This window comes from Zonotrichia albicollis, chromosome 4 (assembly GCF_047830755.1).
Source record: "Zonotrichia albicollis isolate bZonAlb1 chromosome 4, bZonAlb1.hap1, whole genome shotgun sequence".
NCBI lineage: Eukaryota > Metazoa > Chordata > Aves > Passeriformes > Passerellidae > Zonotrichia > Zonotrichia albicollis.
Genome location: NC_133822.1, coordinates 47333772 through 47355703, shown reverse-complemented (window position 1 = coordinate 47355703; position 21932 = coordinate 47333772). Strand labels below are relative to the sequence as shown.

Below are 21932 nucleotides of genomic sequence, written 5' to 3'. Positions count from 1 at the left end.
CAAAGGGAAAGGTCCTATGTTATGGTTTTCACCAGCAAAGCAATAAAATTAGATGCAATGATCACTGTGAGAAAACCCGGGCAAATGAGCATTTTATTTACTAGGAGCAATCATTCTTTGTGCAAGCTTGAGTACTGTAATGCAAACTCACTGGGTTACCAACTGTCTAACAACAAGAGTAGATGGAAGTAGGGATTTGCACAAAAGAAAAGCAAATTTGAGGACAAACACAGTTCACCTCAGCTAAAGTCATGCTCTGAATCACCTTCTGAAGGAGATCTGTCCCTGTTAACTAGTGGGTCACATAACCTGGCCAGATAACATCTGCCATCCTGAGGAGGACATGAGGGGTTGAAGCCACCAAGTTTTTCTAGTGCAGATCACTATTTTGTGTTATTCATATGATGTTGAATTGGGAAACAAAAAATAATCAATTTTACAATCAAAAATTATAACTGAAAACAGTGAAAAGATAAAATATCTATTTACATCAATTTATATAAATCATTAAGTAAATCATTTTAAGTATCCACTGTCATTATTTTATTAAGCCTCTACTTGTTTCTTTCATGTATTTTGTTATTTTCCCTTATTATTTATAATCATCTCTACTCTTTACAATTACATGTACTATTCATTATACATCTTGCAGAACATGGCAGCCACATTATACTGAAGTACACTGATGATCAGTCAGAATCTTACTCTGAAACTGCAAAAGCCCTGAATTAATTGATTGAGCAAACATCTCTGAAATAAAACTGTAAGGAGCCATGGTGAAGTTAAATTGGATGAAGCTCAAAATAAAACTAGCAGAAAGATCATTATTATTGTTTTTAAATTCCAGTATAGGATTGCATTTTTTAAGGCAGTTGAGATATAAGCTTGGTTTGATCAATAACACATAATTATTGAAAAATGTCTTATTGTAGAGAAATATGAAAAAAAGTAAGATTGGACAAGACAGACATACAAAATGTGAAAGCTGGGATGAAGTCAGCCTACTCTTAGTCCCACACTAGCACACAAGAGCCCTCCATATGAGTGGCTTTATACAGACAGGTGTGCTTTATATGCTTTCTCTTACATTTCACCTCCCTGTGAAATTCTGGGGAATGTGGTATCTCTCATTAAAAAATGAAAACCTGGAAAAAGTTCTTGTGTATTACACTTATCAAGGAAATTAAAAATAGTGAACACAAGACTGGGGTTCTCTGAGAAGAGATGACGCAGTAGAAAAAAGTACAGATGAGCACTAATTGCATTGCCTAATAATCCCCCCCCAGTGGTGAGGATGGAATTCTAAAGTGTGTGTACATTTAAACTGGCTTTGGGTTTCTCTCTTCAAAAGGAAGGCAGACGTTGGTGTCCAAGGGTGGAAATCCCCCACCTCAGGATTGTTTTGCCTGGGATGCTACATGAACAGACATGGACAAGTGCAGCCTTTCCAATAGATCACCTCCTCCAGGCTCATAAAGTTCAGATCCAAGGTGCCTGTTCTCACAGGTACCTGCTCTCACCTGGTGAAACTCTTCCTTAGAAACTGTCACTGTTCCACTGTTCCTTTAGATCAGGGGTAAATAGCACATGGCCTTTGCCCAATGTCATTCTCACCAGAATCTTCAAGTCACTGCCTTTTTCCTTCATGACCCTGGGGTGTCCTTTCCTGCCCAGTTCCAATGCCAGAGGCATTAGCAATGCAAGATGGTGGAAGGCAAGATTACTCACCTGCTTCTGCTGTGATTCAAGTGTCTTCGTCAGTGCTGATTCATGTTTGTGGGATGCAGATTTTCTCAAGAGCTTTAGGATATTACATTCTGCTTATAAAAGGAGATATTGCCTCAGGCTCTGTCCACACTTACATTTTTTAGTGTCCAGTGCTAAAATGGTTGAAATTAATTTTTTATCTATCCTGAATATTTCCTTCGATTTCAGGGAAAGGTCAGTGATGTGTTTTTCTCATTTGTAACTATCCAGGACATGAAGCCACTTCTAAGGGTCTGGCACCTCTCAGCAAGACAGTGTCTTTGTAAAGACTCATTAGGCAGTGAGAGCAGTACTGAGCTCCTCCGCAGCCATTTACTCCTTAGTTCAAGTGTAAATACATGGACTAAGCTTCTTTCAGGTGCTCTTAGTACTTAAGGAGACTGAAAGAAACAGGTCTTGGAATGTCCTCATCAAGCATACAGAGACCCAAGAGACGGGAAAATGAATGCAGTACCTCCAACAGCTCTCAGGTACAAGCTTTCCTCATTCAAAAGGAATAAAGCTTTCTGTTTCTATCTGGAAAGTGCAGAGAGATAGAAAATTGGAAAATGCCAAAGCCGTGTATCTTGTCTTATAGCATGGCCAGCAGACCCAAGGTAGCCTCCACCCACTTGGAGGAGTTTCGGTTTACTGTCAGTCTCGTGAAAATTTTGGGGAATTCTGCTTCTAAAATTTCTGTGATTTTCCATTTTTTATCCCTCTCATTAATTTTAACTGAAGTTTTTGGGCAAAACATAAATAATAAAACTTCGTGTCATTATAATGAGGTCCTCATCTGGTTGCAAGTCTTAAGCATTCAAATAATATAAATAATGAACAATCACCGAGATTGCAGGACAATTAGGTTTCTTCAGCTACAGAAGAGCGTGCTCAGAAAGAACTAAACTTGTCTAAACAGAAGTGCCTTATTATCTACTTTTAGAAGTCTCATCAGAACAGAGACAAAAAATCCCAAACCAACCACAACAACCCTAAACAATACAAGAACATCTGTAACACACTTTGCTCTGAAACATCTGTCAGTTTCATTTCACTAGCAAAGACTGTATCAAGAAACACCCAGTTTATAGAGGACTGTGTATGTACCACTAAACAACCTTGCAAAGAAATTTAAAGTGATATTTAGTTTCTAAGTCTTTGAAGTGATTGAACTGACTTGGATGTATTCTGTATTTTGTAGGGAAAAAAAATGGAAAAGAGACCTTTGCACTTCTATTTTGGTAAATTAAATTATCTATCATCCAGCATACACTCTATCTACTACCTAATTGATATTCAAGCAGTTATTGAATAGCTAGTATGTATTTTTAAAAGATTAGGTCCATTCAATAAAATATTCTGGAAGGAGTCTTATGGTTCAGTTCATTCTAACTTTTACTAATCTTCTAAAATCACTTCAAATCTGAGACTTAATCTACATATGACAGTGATTTATTTGAGGAAGGCAGCACACCCTCCCTCACATGTTACCAAAAGCAATGGAAACACACTATAAGGACTACAGAGCTTTTCAGGTGACTCGCGTTGTTACACCTAGTTTCTGTGTTTCACCAAAGTTCAGCTGGAAACCTCATCTATCGTCTTCCTCCTTCCCATGACTAGCAATCTCCATTCTTTTTGTTAATTTTTAGGAAGAGACCATAATACAAATGCCTCAAGAATGCAGGCATATGCTTTAATACATCATCTTCTGAAGATGTTTGCACTGATGATCATTGAGGCAACCCTGGAGCAGCAGTGATTTAATTGATTATCAGTGTACAGAGGATACTTTGTAATAATAATTTTCTATTATTGATTCAAAGTTTAGTAATTCTGTTTTGCAACACTTTTGTTTTCCCACTGTGAATAGCTATAGTTTAGCTGTTAGAAAGCCAACTCCAAGAGTTCGAGGCACAGAAGTCTCCCACAGAGCATCACTGACCAAGGCAGGCAGATTTGAAATCAGATGCCTAAGCAGTATGGGAAGCAAAGAGGTTTCTTCTTAGTTTCTGCAGTCTCTCATGGCAGACCCAATCTCAGTGCATGCAAGCTTGATTAATTTTGACTGCCTCCATTCAGCTGCAGTCAAGTTTTTCCTCTCCAATTTTTTTTGTGCTACTTTGCAGACAAGATTGCCCAAATCTGGACTGAGCTGTCTACTGCCATGGAAACAGAACAGCATTCTCAAGAGATAAACACAGCATCTCCTCTGCTTGTGCTTAGGTCTTGACTGCCAAAGTTAGAGGTGCTGCTACAGATTTCTGCTATGACCCATAAACTGTAACCATTACCCTACCAGACAGGGGAGAGCCAGATAGGAATCACCAGATCCACTGCAGACAGCATCATCAGCATTTCCTTCTCAGAGACAAGGTGCCAGTGAGCCTTCAACAGCTGCGCAAAGTCATGCTGAGCTGGGAAGTCTTGCCAGAAACAGCCTAACTGTGAGTGAGTAGCCCTTCTTAGTAGTAGGAAAATAATACAAGGTTGTAAAACTGCAGGTTTCTCTATGTCTTTGAACAAGTCAGGTTATATAGTTAGTCACAGAGTAAAACCACATTGGTCACACTGACTGTTACACTTAGCTGTCAGAGGACATGCCATGTCCATGCTGATCCTGTAAACATTTCAGCAGCATTTGATACCCTTGAGATCTTTTCCCAATTTGTTTTGAACTGCAGTGCTCTAGAAGAAGTATTCCTTCCTTAAAATAAAAAAAAAAGAGCTGGTTTATACCAAGGTGGAGTAGGTGCAGGCTGAGGGGCTGCTGTTGCAGCAAATACTGTTGAGCACACCTCCTGGGGACAGGAGGTACAACACAACCAACAAAACACTAGCCACAGCCACCTACCTGTCCTGGGTGTAAGTGGAGATGTGGAGGGATCTGCCTGGACTGAAGGAATGGGGCCATCAGGACATAAACAGTCTTATCTGAGACCCTGCACACCTCCTGCAGTAGGACACAGGTCCTAGACTGATCTGATCCGTTCAGCCATAGAAACAGGGAAATGGGGATCAACCTCTAACATCTGTGTCAGATAGAAAGAGTAAATATCCACTTCACTTTTGCTGGTCACTATAGCTGTGGTGATTTCCATAAACTTTTACATATTCAGAAAGAGAACAATACGTGCCTTAAAGTTCTGGAAGGCTCTGCTTTTTCTTTGGAATAAGCAGGCAGCCTAAAGAGTGTGACAACAGAGGTACTCTAAAACAGCTGCCTAAATCAGCACACTCCTGCCAGGGACTAACAGACTCTGCCATAACTCTCATGACACCATTTCTTGAGAATGGATTGCTGTTAAACCTCCATTTCCCTCCAGCTTGAAAGCACGCAGGCTAAAATGTCCTGAAAGTTTAATATCCCTTTTTAAGAAGACATTTTCACTTCAAGATCCCAGCTCATATGCAGCAGCATGGGTACAAACTTTCTACCAGCTTCTGGTGGGAATTCAAGGTGCCAGTTTTGTAACTTGCACCCTTATACTTAGCTTGCAATTTGGCCTTTAAGAGGACTGGCAGAGAGAGAGAGGTCAATCAGCTGTAGTTGGGAACTCCACTTAAATGTGCAAGACAGCTGCTTGCACAGGGAAGCCCCTTGCTGTCATTGTGTTCCACTCAGGTCCTCATCTGCTTTTTCTCAAGATCAAGGTTCATAATAGCACACACACAAAGCCAGAAAAATCTTCCCTATTACATTTTTTTACAAATGTCACTGTCAAAATGGAAGAAGTATTCTCATATCATGTAATAATTGTTTTTTTATAAAACTTTATGCAGCCAGGAAATATCATATGGGAGATTCAAAGGCCCTCTCTAAAAAATAATGACTTCTAAAAATCTGTTTGCAAATTACCTAAACAAAGAAAATCCTTGTAATATTTTTAATCCCTACCTATCTAGGGACCTATCTTAGTGTTCCTGCTAGACTATGCAGAGTTGAAGATTTGCTCTGACTCTTCAGTAATCTTTTCACTCTATAAATTGCTGCCATAGGTACTTGTTAAGCAAGATGCAATTTGAGATGCTTGCTATTACATTAAGAGTGGGCTGTTTGTATCATTAACATAGTATCCCTGTCTCCCATCCTCATGTCTTCCAGGTCTCATATTTTTTTCCAACTCACATTTTACATTTTCTGAGGCAAGGATTATATCCCAATGTAGTGGTGTGCATTGTGTCTTGCTCAGGCTGTGACACATCTTTTAGGCTCTTTAAAACTAGAAAGCACATTAATGAAACAGTCGCTGATGTCCCAGCTCAAAGAGATTCAGCAGCAAAAGGGGAGGCAGAGTAGAAGAAAAAATGCAAAAAGATGCTCTGAGAGCAGAGCTGCTGACTTAAATATACCTTTAAATTTCTCCCACTACTGTGACTAAAAGATTTGTACTCCTCCTCCATAAAAGGAAGCTCTAATTTAAAATCTAGCAGTATCATAATTAATGTGAATATTATGCAAATCCTGGGGGAGGGGAAAAGGAGCACTGCTTATCAGGTTCATTTACATGTTTTAATAACTCCTTGGCTTAGGCTTTTAATACTAATTTTGAAAATTTCTTGGGGAAGTTCCATGTGCCAGCTCCCACCCTATAGCCACTCAGCCCTTCCCATAGGCAAAATGAATTCAAGATGGGCAAGAAGTCGTCTGGTTCATCATCTCTTCTAAAGGGAAAAGCATGTCCACATCCTGTTTTGGTGACAGGAAAATCAGCTTCCTGCTATAGAGAGGACATAAGGCATTTCCAGAAGCACAGACACTACACCAGCCTCCATTTACATTTTATTTGATCCCTAAACTAACACCTATCATACCAATTCCTGTTTGATGCTTCTGAACACTTTTTATCAAGACAGATATTAGAAACCAGCAATTAAAACTCAGTCTAAACTGATGTTGACCTCATTCTGCGTTGATTTTTTAAAAAACATCTTTTTCCACCTTTAAATTGCTCATAGATATGTTAAGAATTCACAACCTACATTCATGCTGCTATCAAATAGTTTCTACAGCCCAAGAGTACAATTCAATCTAACAAATTATCAAAAAGACTGAAGTAGACCCTTTGAAGTAGAAATGCAAAGGAACTGTTTGTAATCCATGTTATTTGGAACTAATACAGCTGCAGTTTTTAGTACTCCTTTTATTTTAGTGAGAGAAAAATGCAATTGAGCCAAAAAGAAGGCTAAAATGTTAGTAATCTTGACATAATCCTGACTAGTGTCTAAAGCAACCTTGTGGACTGCTTCTTCAGGTTGAAAGGCAGTTCACAATTTTATGTATTATTTATGGTAGTAACTTCACAGGGAGGAGGAGGAGGAAGGCACTGCAGACATTAATACAGTAGCAAGTTGACAAGGGGGCTGAAGAAAAATCTCACCTGGAAACAGCAGTCCTCCACTATGTTCAATGAATAAAACCTTTCACTTCACCAAGTTAGAGGCAGCCTAACTTAGGTAAAAGAAGAAAGGAGAGGAGTAGGAAATAGACATCCCACATCTTAAACATGGTTGTAGAGAAGAAGGCTTTGGCTTGTCTTACCTGCATTTCTATGCATCAGACTGCAACAGGAATTACTACACATCTCAAAGTCTAATAAAGATATTTTCAGCTGAAACAAAGTATTTTCCATAGATTCCATGTCCATATGGTATCAAAAATAAGCAATGGTAAAACCTATTCTAATAAATACCTGCACACATAATGATATTACATTTATTAAATGCATAAGAGACTATTTACATACAGCACCTGACAAAAGCTGCTATTAAACACCTTACATTTTGGTTTGGCTTCCTTTTACTCTTAGCCCTGCTCTTAAAAGAGTAAGGATTAAAAAAAATAAAACTGTTCAGTTCTTCTTTATTTTCCATTAAAGATTCCGTGTTTATGCTGTGGATTTCACTAAACAGGTATGCTATGAAGCTAAACTGGGAAGGAGAAATAATACTTCTAGTCAGGTAAAGCTGATGCAAACCTGTTAGGAGCCTGAAAAGAAGCATAAGCACAAAGCTCCCACAAAACTGAGACACTCACACCAGATTTTCCAGCAAGAACATCTCCCCACATCTCAAAACATGGTAGCATTCACCCTTTCACTTCAACTGAAATAATGCTAGAAGAAAGCAGTTCTTGAGAAGAAAATTTGTGAGTTAAAGCCACAATGTCAGCAAGACTTAATAAAACCAGGTTGTGAAAGGAAAGAGAGAGGGAGGAAAGACATATAGATATAAAAGTAAGCTACATAATGCAAGTACCTCAGTGGCAGGACCTTAACCAGAGCACTGCACCTCGTGTAGAACATTGAATTCAACACAAGGAAAGTAACCATTGGCACTTATGGGGGGAAAATGAGAATGGTCTTCAATCTGTCCTGTTAATGCAATTTTCCTAAACAGCCATATTTAGCAGACTTCAGATCAAAGGGGATGTAATAATAGTTTTCAAAGCTGTTACATAAGGGAAGGATGGCTAGCAGTAGCTGTAATCAGCTTAAACCATAGCAAGAAATATTCAGGTCAATCAGCAGGCAACTTGTACCAGCAACAGAACAGATTACCTGGGAATGTGCTGGAGTCTCCATCACAAGTGAGAAAGCAGCACAAGTGGGGTTTTTTTCAGATAATACAGAAGAATGGAGTAGACAGCCTTGTAAAATCTCTTCCAGGCAGATCTCTTCTGACTTAATGTGAAGGAAGAGTATTTACATGGACCAATACTACAGGGTAGGCTTTTCTTTATGACTGGTGTTCAGAAGGAAGAGGAAAGTCAAAAGATATGAATGAACAAAAAATATTAAAGACTTGGAATGCCATTGCAGCTACTATTTGCTTTTATCTGCCCTGTCTCCTATCCTTTTCCCCAGGGACTTTTCTTCCTGGATGTTAGCTCATATTTTGAATTATTTCTGAACATATTTTAGCATTATGGGTGTTACTGAAGAAGCTAATTTCCAAGAAGGATGCTCCCAAAAGAAAAGTTTGGAGGCATACCAAGATAACACTGGAAAGAGAACTTAGAAATCACGTAGTCTCAAACAAGGGGAAAAGTATAAAAAAATAAACATGAAGAATATGGAAAGTTAATTATCTGGCACTGACAACTGATTCCCTTCCAACTGCACTGGTTTTAATAAATAAATGACTGAACTTTTAGAGTGCCTATTTCCTGTGGTTACTTTGATCTATGCAACAATAATAGCTAGAACAGATACATCTCAAAAGCATATTAAGCCCATAAAAAGCAGAATATCTTAGTTTAAATTGTGTTGCTACATCAGGCACTTGTAATGATTGTTCTAAAGGAAAAATAAAAGCACCGGTTTAACTTTTGTTGCTATTTCCTTTGGTCATGAAACATTGAGAACGGAGAAGAATTCAAGAATGTGTAGAGGATGAAAACAACTGCAGTATTCACAACTGAAGCCTGCAGTTAATCACTGCATCTGCAAGGCAAATGCTATTGTCAAAAGAAATTACTTCAGGGGAATAATTTTACCACTGTGAGTACAGGATTTAATTCATGCCAAGACAAATCATAGGATCCCAGAATTAGACACAGGAGTGATTAAGTGTTCACTTACTCAACACAAGTTGTAAGAAAAAAAGAAATATTGCTTTAAGATACATCTCCAAAGCTGTTATTTTAGGTTTCACTGATATTAACCTGTGTTTTACTATAGCAGAATGGGGTTTCCCCGTGTGAAGTATACAGCAGTGTAAAGCAGTTATCATTTAAGGCATGCTCATACCAAAGCATGTTTGTCCCCTCACCCCCCAGGGTGCTGAGGATGTCACCTCAGCCCCCAGCCACCATTAGGGTTAGTGCTAGGGTTTAGAGAGTTACAGAGCCTACAGCTCCAGGGATACCCAGGCTGGAAAAGGCATGCCAAGGGCAGCACGGCTTAGCATCAGCATTGCTCCTTTCACACCTTTCCAATTTGAGCCACCCACTTTCCTGGGGTCCTCAGGCTCAACCCCAAGCTGCCACTATGATTAGGGTTGACTATGGTTGGCTGCACTGGAACAGAGTGCCAGAGAGGCTATGGAGTCTTCCTCAATGGAGAGATTTATATAAGACATGGCATAAAACAGAAATATGTGGAAAAGCAGAGGCTGAAGTGTTCAAGCCAGGCTGGATCGGGCTTTGAGCAGCCTGGTCTGGTGGAAAGTGTCCCTGGCCAAGGTGTGATAGACTGAAATGTTATGGCTGATGGCTTCAACATTGTTATGAAGCACTTCTTGCCCATTCTGGCAAAACTGTATAAAGAAGCTCTGACCACTGAACTTTGGAGTGTGAGCAAGCTTAGGGAAATTGGGGTAAGATAAAGGTGACACTATTATCTCAGGTCTAGGCAGAAGTGAACAAGGCTGAGGGAGAAGATGTAAGCCCAAAGACAGGCAGGCAGCTCTGCCTCTGCCCCCACCAGGGCAGCCCTTCTCACCAGGGCTTGTGCCTGCTGGCCTCAGCTGTCCCAGGGGACAACCTCGCAGGTGTTTGTGCACTGGGAAGGAGTCCAGCAAAGAGATCCTTTGAGATGACTCAAAAGGGCAGTTTGAAAGCCATGCTGAGTGTCTAGAGGGAGAATTCTCATTAATTAAATACCCAGCATACCTTCTTAAAAACCATTTTTCCTTCATTTTTCAGAATTTCTCAGGTTCCTTTTTTCTCCTAAAAACTGGGAGCGGAAATTACAGTAAAAGGTCAGAAGACAGGAGTTAGAAAAAGCGTACACACACCAGCAAAAGCTGTTAAAATATTAAACGTCTTTCATGAGAATGGAGCAAAAAATCAAACCACAAAGAAATTACTATTACTTTTCTTAACTCAGAGCTGCTTCTCTGGGGAGACTGGACACATTAAGTTCTGACATTGGCAGCAAATGCTGATACTGAAGTTTCTGTGCACATAACCAATTAATTCCACCCAATATATAACACATGAGAGAGGAGGAAAAAAATAGGAAAAAAATACCTCAGGAAAGAGGTAGTCAGACACTACAAATTCCAGATAAACACAACAGATGCTCTAATAAACATTAAGAAACTTATGATAAGCATCTATTTGTTTTGGGGGTTTTTTGCTCAAAGGTATTTTTTATCAACTTTAGGCCTCAAGTTCCTCACAGTCAAAAAGGGACACCACAAAAGTACAGCAGTCACAAAATAAAGATATTTCATTGGGTCATCATGCAAATAATGTCTTAGCAAATTTCTTTCCTAAGTATCGTCCAATCTGGTTAATATTATGAAATGTCCTCTGTGAAACAAATAGCCTAAATAGACCTCTTGCATCAGTGGAGATATCTGATGGTTACAACTGAGTAGTTCTGACTCAACTTGTCAAAGACAAGATGGTTAACAACATGAAAAGCAAGTACTGAACTAACTCGCTCTCTGAATTGTTAAGAATAAAGAAGAAGGATAAACTATTAGAGTAATATCAAGGAAAAAAAAGCCTGTGATTTTTTTTACCTTCCTTTTTTCTGACACAGAAACTTAACTGTTTTCTTCAACATATCAGAAATCAGTTCTAGGTTTTTTTACTATGTAGAGATAGCATGCTTAAAACCAAACCAAACCAAAAATAAAACCACAAAAACAAACAAAAACAAAAAACACTCTCACACAATAAAAAAAAATGCATAAACAAAAAATCCCAACCAGCAAACCAAATAACCAATGCACATAAAAACAAAAACCCAAACTCCAAAAGTAAGCAGCACGTCCCTACAAACACACAGTGCAAGACACGTTTTTAATCTTTTTGTTGTTCTGGCCACAAAGATGCACACAATTTGATCACCTGGCAGTAACCTATGGTAGAGAAATGAGTTTTTGAGTGTGAATCAGTAAAAATGCTTTCTCTCAGCAACAAAGCTAAACCTGGTGAGGATGCTGTATTTCCATCAGCAGTGAAGCTACTGCAGGTTTGCTCTTTGTGTGCCTGTGCTTCGATTTTTCAAAGTGCTCTTAAACATTCCAGCTTACAGTGTCAGTGCATATTCACTTAATGAAGTAGTTACAGACCTTAAGAATAAGGAGCTAAATCACTTAACTAATTTCTGCTTGTCTTCTGGGAGCCTGCACATCTAATACGACGAAATACATTCACACCATAATGCACTTCTGATGTTCTCAACTACAGCAAATTGCTATAACTTTTTAGCAGAAGTGTAAATCATGGTGGCATGAAGACAACTAGTTTATTAAGCAGTGAATTTCAGTGAAGAATCTTCTTTGAGAACCCCACTTTAAGTAAGAACACACTCTAATTTAGAAAACATGGGCAATTCTTAAAAAGATAGCAAATGTAGAAAGCTTTATTTGAAATGCATTTAAAGGCAGTAAACCCAGTAGTTTTTAAACCCATAAACCCAGATGGTTTTAAAGCTACAAAGCATTGATTAAAAGAAATAATTCAGTTCATTAAATGTTCACAAGTACGTAAGAGCAAGTCAGAACACAATTATTCAGGCCATTGAGACAACTCTTAATAAAAAATCAGATACCACAGACCTTGGTTTGAATAGTTTCTGTGGTTTTCTACTCACGGTAAGCATGGTGGGCAAATCTTGGGAAGAATTTGGTTTGAATTCTTTGCCACCATCTGAAGCTTAGACAATGAGAAACTGTGGGCAGAATAAGATTCATTTTTGTAAATGCGATTAAAAATTTGTCATAGAGATCACGTCTGATGAGGCAACAACTGATCACAGAATCAGTAAGGTTGGAAAAGACAGTAAAAATCTCAGAGTCCAACCTTTGACTAAACACCATGTGCTAAGTCATTTCTTGCACACTTACAGGGATGGTTACTCCATCCTCTCTGTTCAAATGCTTGATCACCCTTTCAGTGGAATTTTTTTCCCTGATGTCCAATCTTCACCTCCCCTCACTGCAGCTTGAGGCCATTTCTTCTTGTGCTGTTGCTGGTTACCCAGTAGAAGAGGCCAACCCCACCTGGCTACAGCCTCCTTTCAGGTGGGTGTAGGGAGCAATAAGGTCTCTTCTAAGCCTCCTTTTCTCCAGGCTAAACAACTCCAGCTCCCTCAGCTGCCTCTCATGTGACTTATTCTTTAGACCCTTCACCAGCACTGTTGCCCATCTCTGGACATGCTCCAGCTCCTTCTTGTAGTGAGGGGCCCAGAACTGGTGAGGTGTGGCCTCACTGGCACCCAGTACAGGGGACAGTCACTGCTCTGCTTTGCTGGCCACACTATTGCTGACGCAGGCCAGGATGCCACTGACCTTCTTGGCCACCTGGGCACACAATGGCTCCTGTTTGGTTGCTGCCAACCAGCACCCCCAGGCCCTTTTCCAGCAGGCCACTTTCCAGCCACTCTGTCCTCAGCCTGTAGTGCTGCATGGAGTTGTTGTGACCCAAATTTAGGACCTGGCATTTGGCCCTGTTGCCCAAGCAAAGGACCCCACACAATTGGCCAAAGCCTATTGATCCAGCCCAGATCCCTCTGCGGAGCCTTCCTCCCCTCCAGCAGACCAATACTCCCACACAGTCTGCAAACTTACTCAGAGGGCACTTGATTCTCTCATACGGATCATCAATAAAGGTATTAAACAGGACTATCCCCACTACTGAGCCCAGGGAAAACCACCAGTGACTGTTCAACAGCTGGATGTGGTTCCATTCACCTCCACCCTCTTGGACCCAGCCATCCAGCCAGTTTCTTACCCAGCAAAGAGTGCAGCTGTCCAAGCCATGAGCATCCAGCCTCTCCAGGAGAATGGTGTGGGAAATGGCATCAAAGACTTTACTCAAGTCCAGGCAGACAACTCCCAAAGCCCTTCCCTCATCCACTAGGCAGGTCACTTGATCATAAAAGGAGAGCAAGTTGATCAAGCAGGACCTGTGTAAATGACCTTGTAGTTAATAAAATTACATAGCTAGCAGGTTTCACATAATTACCACAGTAATGCTTTCATTTTCAGGAAAATTCTGGCCTTTAGTATCTATCTTAGATTATCCTGTTAGGGATCTTTCTTCAAATAAAAAAAAAAAAAACCCTAGGACTATAAAAGCTATGTTCTTATAACAGCACCTCATTTCCATGATAACAACAAAATAAATTTGTGGTAGATATGACTTATACAGCTTCTTCTGACAAGCAGGCCCACTTAGCATACATCTATTTGTCTTGAATTTTTCCATTCCATAGGAAAATGTGGAACAATTTTCCTAAAAGCTTCACAATAAAATTAAACATTGCATAAAGAAATATGTCAGTACCTCATTTCACAATCACTTTCATTCATTAAATTGAGCTACAGTTTTATCTGTTGGTGCAATTCTCCTAAGTGAAAAAGTCTAAATAAAGCATGATTCTTTAAAAAACTAACAAAAATGCGACTTGGCATTTTTTCAGAAATTTGAATGGACTCATTAACGAGCAGATCCCTCTACAACCAGCTAGTTTCCCTTCTCAGAATTACCTGCCCTTCTCAGAATCACCAGTTCCAAGAATACTAATTAACAAAACCTTTCCAGTGAGAGAAATTCCAGCAAGAATGGGGAACAAAAAAATAATAATGAGTCAGAATTCTTGCTCAGAATATGCATTGACAAAATCTGCTTTTCTCTGTAAAAAAAATATGTACAGACTTTTGCAGCCCCAAAAGAACCCACCCAAGATCCCTCATTTGAGGATTTAGAATAGAACCTCCAATAGTTGTTACATTTGAGGCCATGGTCAAACAATCCAGACATAAAAACACACAAGTTATTAGAACAAGGAAGTACTAAATCTTGAATATGCTAGCCAGCCACAGGGGACCAAAGTCCCTCATTTCAGCACCCATTCCAGTACTGCCCTTTAATTCCTATGAAACACAAATTCTGTCTCAGAGGAAGATTGCTTTAACAACAGACCATACATTCAAAACCAGGCAGACAAGCTTAGAGGAAAGTTATATATTTTAATTGCATAGGCTTAAGAAATGCAGTTCAACATACAGTTAATTTCAGTGACAGGTGTATGAAAATCAACATCTCTCTCTCATTAACTGTGTATTTTTATTTCTTAACACAAAGAATTTTACAGAATTAGCAAGATGTATTACATTGAAAAGCGTACCTGTCAGAACTATCTGAAATAGAAAAGAATATTTTAATTTATAATTTAATTTTTGTGGTTGCAGAGGTGGTTGTTTTGGGCCTTTTTAAAATATTTTCTGTTTTATACTTTCAGAATAGATAGGGAATGCTATATATCAGTTTGACAAAATATATAATTGCTATGTTTTAGCTTAAAAAACTCAGCAATATAAAGATAGCAGATATTTAAATATAAATTATTTTTTAAAACATTTAGCAAAATACAGGAAACAAAAATATGGATTACAAAATAAATGCATGATTACTAAAACCTTTGAGATCCAATGCTCAGTTTCAGATGCCTGATCAAAATGACAAAGCAAGATCAGTCAAGAGGGTGCACAGGCCCAAGGGATAAATGCTGTGAACATCTCTGCACTTTCAGTACAGCAGACATCCTCAAAACTGGAAAAGGATGACCTGCTCTCTTTCAAGCTTAATAGCAGCATAAGAAAAAATAAACGAGACAAAGAATGTTAAAAGAAAATTTCTGAAGGAAAGCTACCATTCACATTTCTGCAGTCAAATGTGAAGCTTTTCACAATGCATCAGAAAACAAAATTTTCTCTTGCGCATACCCCTTCAGGCATTTTAGCATTCTAATTCCCTCTTATTTTAAAATAGGAAACTTTATTTTAATATTTTTTTAAATGGCTTTTTGTATGGGAAACAGCCTTAATAATTTCCAGTGAAAAGACATGAACAGCCTTTTTATTAGAAGAATGGCTAGCATAACTCACCAGATACTCCATGAAATTTGCCATGTATTATTCTGAAAGCATCTGAAGTTTTCTGTCCCTGATATCAGTTTAAGACACCAATTATAAAGTAATGCCCATCAAGATTAAATCCTCTCTTACTTAGTCACTCCTTGTTTAGAAAATGTCCCTTCTTCTTTTTTGTCATATTCCACTCTAAATTCCCCATGAATTCCTTAAGATATTAACAAAATCATCATCACCCCCAATTCCAAAACTTAATCCTTCATAGTAATCTTCAAACTCAGAATAGGACACTTCACTGGGGTTGCTGCAGGAATCCCCTAATGCTTCTAGAAATGATGATTTGATTTCTTCTTCTGCAGTTTTTCCTGTGAAAGTATATTTTTCTATTAAATACATTTTAAAGATGAGTGAATATGAAATATTTAATATATTTCAGGCAAGAAACTTCCAAATTTTAGCATGTAAATATTTTTTTCATTAATAAATTCAATATTCTGATTTCAGAATTAAGTCATTGGTTCACTTATTACCACCTGTAGAAATTACCTTACTTTAATAGCATGATAGAATTGAGTATCCACAGAAAACACAGGGTCAGCCAGTCACAATGAATTATGAGAGCTTGAAAATGTTTTTCTTCAAATGACTGCAAAAGCTGCATAATGCATTTGTAAACTAAAATTCTGAAGTTATCTTGTAAGAAAGTGCATGTTTACTGTAATAAAACTTCAAAGTTCTGGGAAAACTTTAAGATGGAAATTGGCATTTGAAAAGTGTTCTGCAATTTACATCTGTGTCTTAGCAATTTTATAAAGGTAATAATCAAGATTATTTCTTTGAGGTAACAAGTACAAAAAATATGGCATTACAGCATTGGAAAAAAATCATATATTGTATCCCTATACCCCCTGTGACTTCATGAGTTATCATTAAAATCACTAGCAGTATAAAAAAGCCCCTCTCTTCTACAGGTAAAAAAGAAAGGGTCATGACATCATGGAGACTTTCACAGTGACTAGTTTGTTACATGGAGGTATTGTTTTCTAAAACAGACATACAAGTATTTAAATTCCTATTTTTTCAATATCAGACTTTAAACATTTTTGAGAATCCTGTAAAAAATAATGAAGAAACCAGCATTTCCTCTGTAGAGGATGACAAACCTGTCCCAGAAATAAATTAAGTTCCTTCTGAATAAATTATTCAGGCGCTGATTACATTCCAAGTCAGTTAGAATCCTTGCACATTTTGATGGAAAACAGTAATGTGAAAATGAGAGTATCCTACTAAGTGAAAGATAATATCATATTTGCCACTGATAACTTACAGATGAAAGCTGTGAAATAACTGCTTACAGAGGTAGGCAAAAGAAGTACTCTACACACAGGCAGTATTAGCAGCTTGATAAAAAGGGCAAGTATTAAAATTGTGTATATGAACACATTACTACTTATAGTTATGTTTGGAGAGACTCAATTCAGATGAAGAAAGTTCCCCTTTAACAGCTCAAGTCTAAGTAAATATGAAAACAGTTTGTATTTCCAACCAGTTTCTGGATCTGCTATCTCTGCTAACAAGAAGATTTCCGTAGTTACAGATTTTTGTTTGTTTCTTCATGTGAATTACCTGCCAATACCAGAGGATGTTTCTTTGCACAGTAATATTTTCTGACATTTACCATAGGCACACTCCCAGTTTTGTTGAAATCCAGTTTCATATAGGCCTATAGGGGAAAAAGAGACTTTCATATTAGCATCTCAGGAAAAAAAAAAACAAGTGGAAAGATGAAAAGATCAAATACACTTAACTACCTAGCACATACTTTTAGATCTTGTGCAATGTATGATGTCAATTCACCTATTTCATGTAAGGCATCAGATACTAGAAAATCCTTCTAGATCATGCAGTTTCATGATTATTTTACCTCAACAGTTTTCACATCAAATCAAATGTGTGTCCCCTGGTCAACACAAAAAAAAAAAAATTGTCTCCTCTCCCTAATTTCCAGCTCATCTTTAGAATCAGAAGTTCAGCTGCTTCCCTTCTGCCTCCTCCAATTATTAAGATTCCGCATCATTCTGGCAGAAGCCTCCCCACAGCCTCTCCAGCACTGCTAACAGCAGCTTCATTTGCATTTCAGTTTACTCAAATACACATGCTCCATACATAAAGCTAGGAGAGTCACATCCTCCATGATAGAAAGCATGAAAGTATTTGTCATTTTTCTTGATCTTGACATCCAGTTGCCATTCCTTTGGCTGGTTTGTGATCAGTGTCTGATACTGCAAACAGCTGCACATTACATTATAGCCAAATAACAAGTGGCATTTCCCATATAACATGTCTCACAAATACAATGACTCTTACTGTTGGTCTCAAAGGAGACAGGTATTGCTGCATCCTATTTCAGGCACTTCAGGAAGAAAGTCTACACATGCAAATTTGCCAAAATTTTTCATTTGCCAGAATAAAGAAACAGGCTTCTGGAAGACATTGTCTCAGGCCGCCAGATAATTTATACATAGGACTGAACTATAAGAACAGCACATATGCATGAAAACTCAAAATAATAAAGGAATTAATGCTAGAATTTAAAATGAACTAATTTAACAATGGAACAGCATGCATGCTGCTGGCCGGTATTTACAAACGAACGGAGACAGGGAAAATCCGAACCAGTGTCGTGAGCTATTTATTCAGCACATCAGTCTCAGTACATTGTTGGGACAATGGAGACAGGATGTTAACAGCTCTCTGATCCAAAGGAAATGCCAAGGGGGTGTGATTTTAGCCAATCACGCATAGAGCAAAACATATTGACAAGAATTCTATCCAATCATATAAAACACACGTAATGGTAGCTAAAACAATGGCTCATTCATGAGAGACAAAACACAGAGATCCATTCATACTGACCTTCTGAAGATATACATTAAATAACCTTGTTGCAATCTATAAGGCAAATTTTACAGAAGTCTATTGTGTTATTTGTCACGTCTGCTCTACTGCTTAGAAAACTTTTCGCTGTATTAGCAACGTTCACAAAACTGCTCTCAAAGGCCTGTTCTTTTTAACCATTTTCTCAAAACCCTCTAACTTTATGAATCCCAGTAATGCAGTCCACTAATTTACCTTTCTGTTGATAAACTGATCTGAAACTTCAGTAAGTCAATTTCCAGGTATAGAACTTAAGAAAAATAACAACAAAAACCAACAACTAGAATATGATGAGTGACTAGCTCCAAAGTTAGACTGCAAAATATCTACACTTAAAATATCTGCAATAAAACTTACTTTTCTTACAAATGTTTTCCTGTATTCATTCATTTCTCCAAATATGGCATGAGTAAATTCTCCATAGTCGACCTTATCATTCTTGCTGTCATCAAGAATAAGCCATAAGGATTCAAAGTCCTGCAATTTAAAAATATTTTGCCAGAATTCTTCACTATATCTTGAAAGAGAACAATTATAATAATAGGACATTACAGTATTCTCACAAAACCCCCAAACTTCTAGATCCATACTCACTCAGAGATTTGTTAAAATAACGCTTGTCATCAGTGGTCACTGATGACCATAATTCACATTTTTCACAGTTCTGATAACTGTGAGCTACTTTTACAACATAATATATAAAACAAAGAAAAAAGCTAAGTAGAGAGCATAAACTAAATTATTTTTAAAAGCCTAAAGAGAAAAAATGGGTTCAATCACACTTCCTTCTTCATATCATGATGTAAAAAAAGATTGCATGTTTTGAAATATATAATTTTCCATTTTTAACAACTTCACATAGTACCAAGTGCAGAAATACCAATATATCATAAGGGTAAAAAAAATACCACCTAAAGAAAACATGCAGAACCCAGGTTGATTTAAGCAAAGAAAAGAAGCAATTCCATAAATTAAGAAAGATAATACCCACATTTAGTTCCAGCTAGACTCACCACTTCAGGCATTTCCAAATGGAAAACTTTTAGAGCTTCTTTGAAGGCTGCCCGAGAGAGAAAACCATTTCTGTTCTTGTCCATTTGTCGGAAATACTTTCCTAAGCCTGTTATAACCCGAACTCCTCTTTTACTTAGTGTTTCTCTGAATATACCTGAGGATTTAGAGAAATAAAGGACACAACATTTACCTGAAGTTGTCCACTTGCCATGGAGACAATAGAGAAGTAAAGAACACCACATCTATATGTGATGGTGCTGGTTAGAAAGACATACCCGTGCATTCAGGCTCCCTTGTCTTTGATGAAAAAATGCCAATCCAAAAGGAAATCACCAGTTATTTAACATTTGAGTGACAACCATATAAATTATGTCTAATAGGCAATATCTAATAAACTTTTTTCAAAGAGACCACATAAGGAAAGAAAAAATGGCTATTGCCCTCAATATGTTCAGACTGTAAAACTGCCTACTTCTGTGAGAACTGATTACATGCCATGATTACCATACAAAGCAACTTAGGAACAACTGCTTCACAAGAATAAAGAAATTTCATTATGAGACACAGAGTTGCTTCTTTATTCTACAAAGACAGAGAAACCAAAATTGAATGGGTTCTGGTAGATACACACCTTGAATCTTCTTGAAAACGTCACTGTTATCAACCACTTGCCTGGAACGCTCTTCCTTGAGTTCCACAGAGGAAGCTCTACAGAAGTCAAAATTAATATTAATTAGTAAAATTACATGTAATATGACTATATTCAAAACAGATCTAGTGAAAAATGCCAACATACTCAACTTTTTATTTAATTCATATACTACCCTTGTAAACACAATATCCAATTGCTTGAGTTTGAGAGGGCACTCACAAAAGTTTTTGCTGACCAGCTGCAGATACGCAGAAATTCTCTTCTAACAATATTAACTGGAATTGTCTCTACTAATTCATTAACCATGGATAATTCCTCCCATGCATAAAATCTCCAGAAGTTTAGTTCAATCCTAATCTCATACCACTGGAAGAGTTTGTTAAAGCAATTACATTTAATCACCAACAAGAAAATAACATGTAATACTTTTCAAATCTCTCTTTAGAACACAAATAGCAAAGGTGTGGACCAAAAGTATATCTAGAAATTATGATTAAATTTTGTGGAGTTTTTTCTGCTAAATTCCCTTCTGAGAAGGGTTTCCCACAAGCCTTCATCAAAAATTACTATAAAGGTTGATAAAAAAATATTTTGGAAGAACCTGCTGGAAGACAAAAAAAAAAAAAAACCAATAAAGTCCTACAATTATTTTAATCAGAATATTTTAAAAAATGGAAAATCATTACTGTCAACTCTGAGCTGCTTGTTCACCAGTGTTTTGCCATGACAAACTCCTGCTTTCTGAGGCCAAAGACTTATCTCTCTGCTATCTAGTAGGACTTTTCATCTCCACTTTGGGTACCTTCCATTATGAAGTCCCTAAAAGCTTACTTACATCAGATCACCTAAACTGGAAAGTCAACAAGCACCTGCAGAGGACCAAATAGTCCCTCTAGAACATATGTAAACCAAGAGATTCATGGTTTGTGACAGAAGGGCATAGCTGCTCCTGGGAATTTGCAGTAGACATTTTGGACTACAGCTGAACAGGATTTTCTCTCAGTAGAGTAATGAAGGTAAGAAGACTCGATTCAAGACTTATGCACCAGAGACTAGAGAGCTCAATAATATCCTCATACAGAAGAAAAAGATAGACTGAAACTTAGTCACCAATGGAAAGGATACAGAGCGAGTATAAAAAAGGAAATAATAATAAATTCCACCACAGGTAGTAAAAAATCCAAAATTACAACCCATTGAGCTGCTCTTCTTTATGGTTTTTCTATTCAGAGATAACATTGGTTCAACTCCAAATTTCACAGTTATAAGATCAGCCACAAATGATAGAAAAAGCTGCTTTACTTGAATGATAGGCTTCTGAGATGTAAAATGTCTTACATAAACTAGCTGAAATTAAACTATATTGTGTTTTATTTCACTGAAACCTAGCCAAGAGGGAACAATTAGCACTAAGCATCATACAACTATACAGTTCTAGAACCAATTAAATTTGAATTTACTGTTCTATGCACTGTTAGCTTACTATGGCTCCTTTGCAAAGGTTTCAGTCTAAAGGGACTTAAGGTGAATATTACCATATCTGAGAACAAGCTTCAGGTGTCTAAACAATTGCAGAAAGAACATAATAGTCAAATTCTGCTGACAAAGTAGTCTTTAGATACTGAGCATATTTAATTGAAATTAAAATTATTCTCTTCCTAATCAGGAAGGGATCAAAGTATAAGATATATGAGGAGAGCCTGGGAGAGCTGGAACTGTTTAGCCTGGAGAATAGAAGCCTTGAGGG

At 37.7% G+C, this 21932-nt stretch overlaps 1 protein-coding gene across 6 annotated transcripts in view; it reads right to left on the bottom strand.

The window, feature by feature from the left end:
* Nucleotides 1–13628: 13628 nt before the first annotated feature.
* CAPS2 (calcyphosine 2) overlaps nucleotides 13629–21932 on the bottom strand; it is a 31494-nt gene continuing 23190 nt past the window's right edge. For all 6 annotated transcript variants that reach the window (XM_026797668.2, XM_074539723.1, XM_026797673.2 and 3 more), the window contains 5 exons: nucleotides 20165–20241; nucleotides 19533–19687; nucleotides 18877–18996; nucleotides 17209–17305; nucleotides 13629–15947 (listed from right to left, as the gene is read on the bottom strand). In XM_026797668.2, coding sequence (XP_026653469.2) covers nucleotides 15772–15947; nucleotides 17209–17305; nucleotides 18877–18996; nucleotides 19533–19687; nucleotides 20165–20241 — 625 coding nt within the window. In that variant the 3' untranslated portion in view covers nucleotides 13629–15771. The remainder of the gene's footprint in view (nucleotides 15948–17208; nucleotides 17306–18876; nucleotides 18997–19532; nucleotides 19688–20164; nucleotides 20242–21932) is intronic.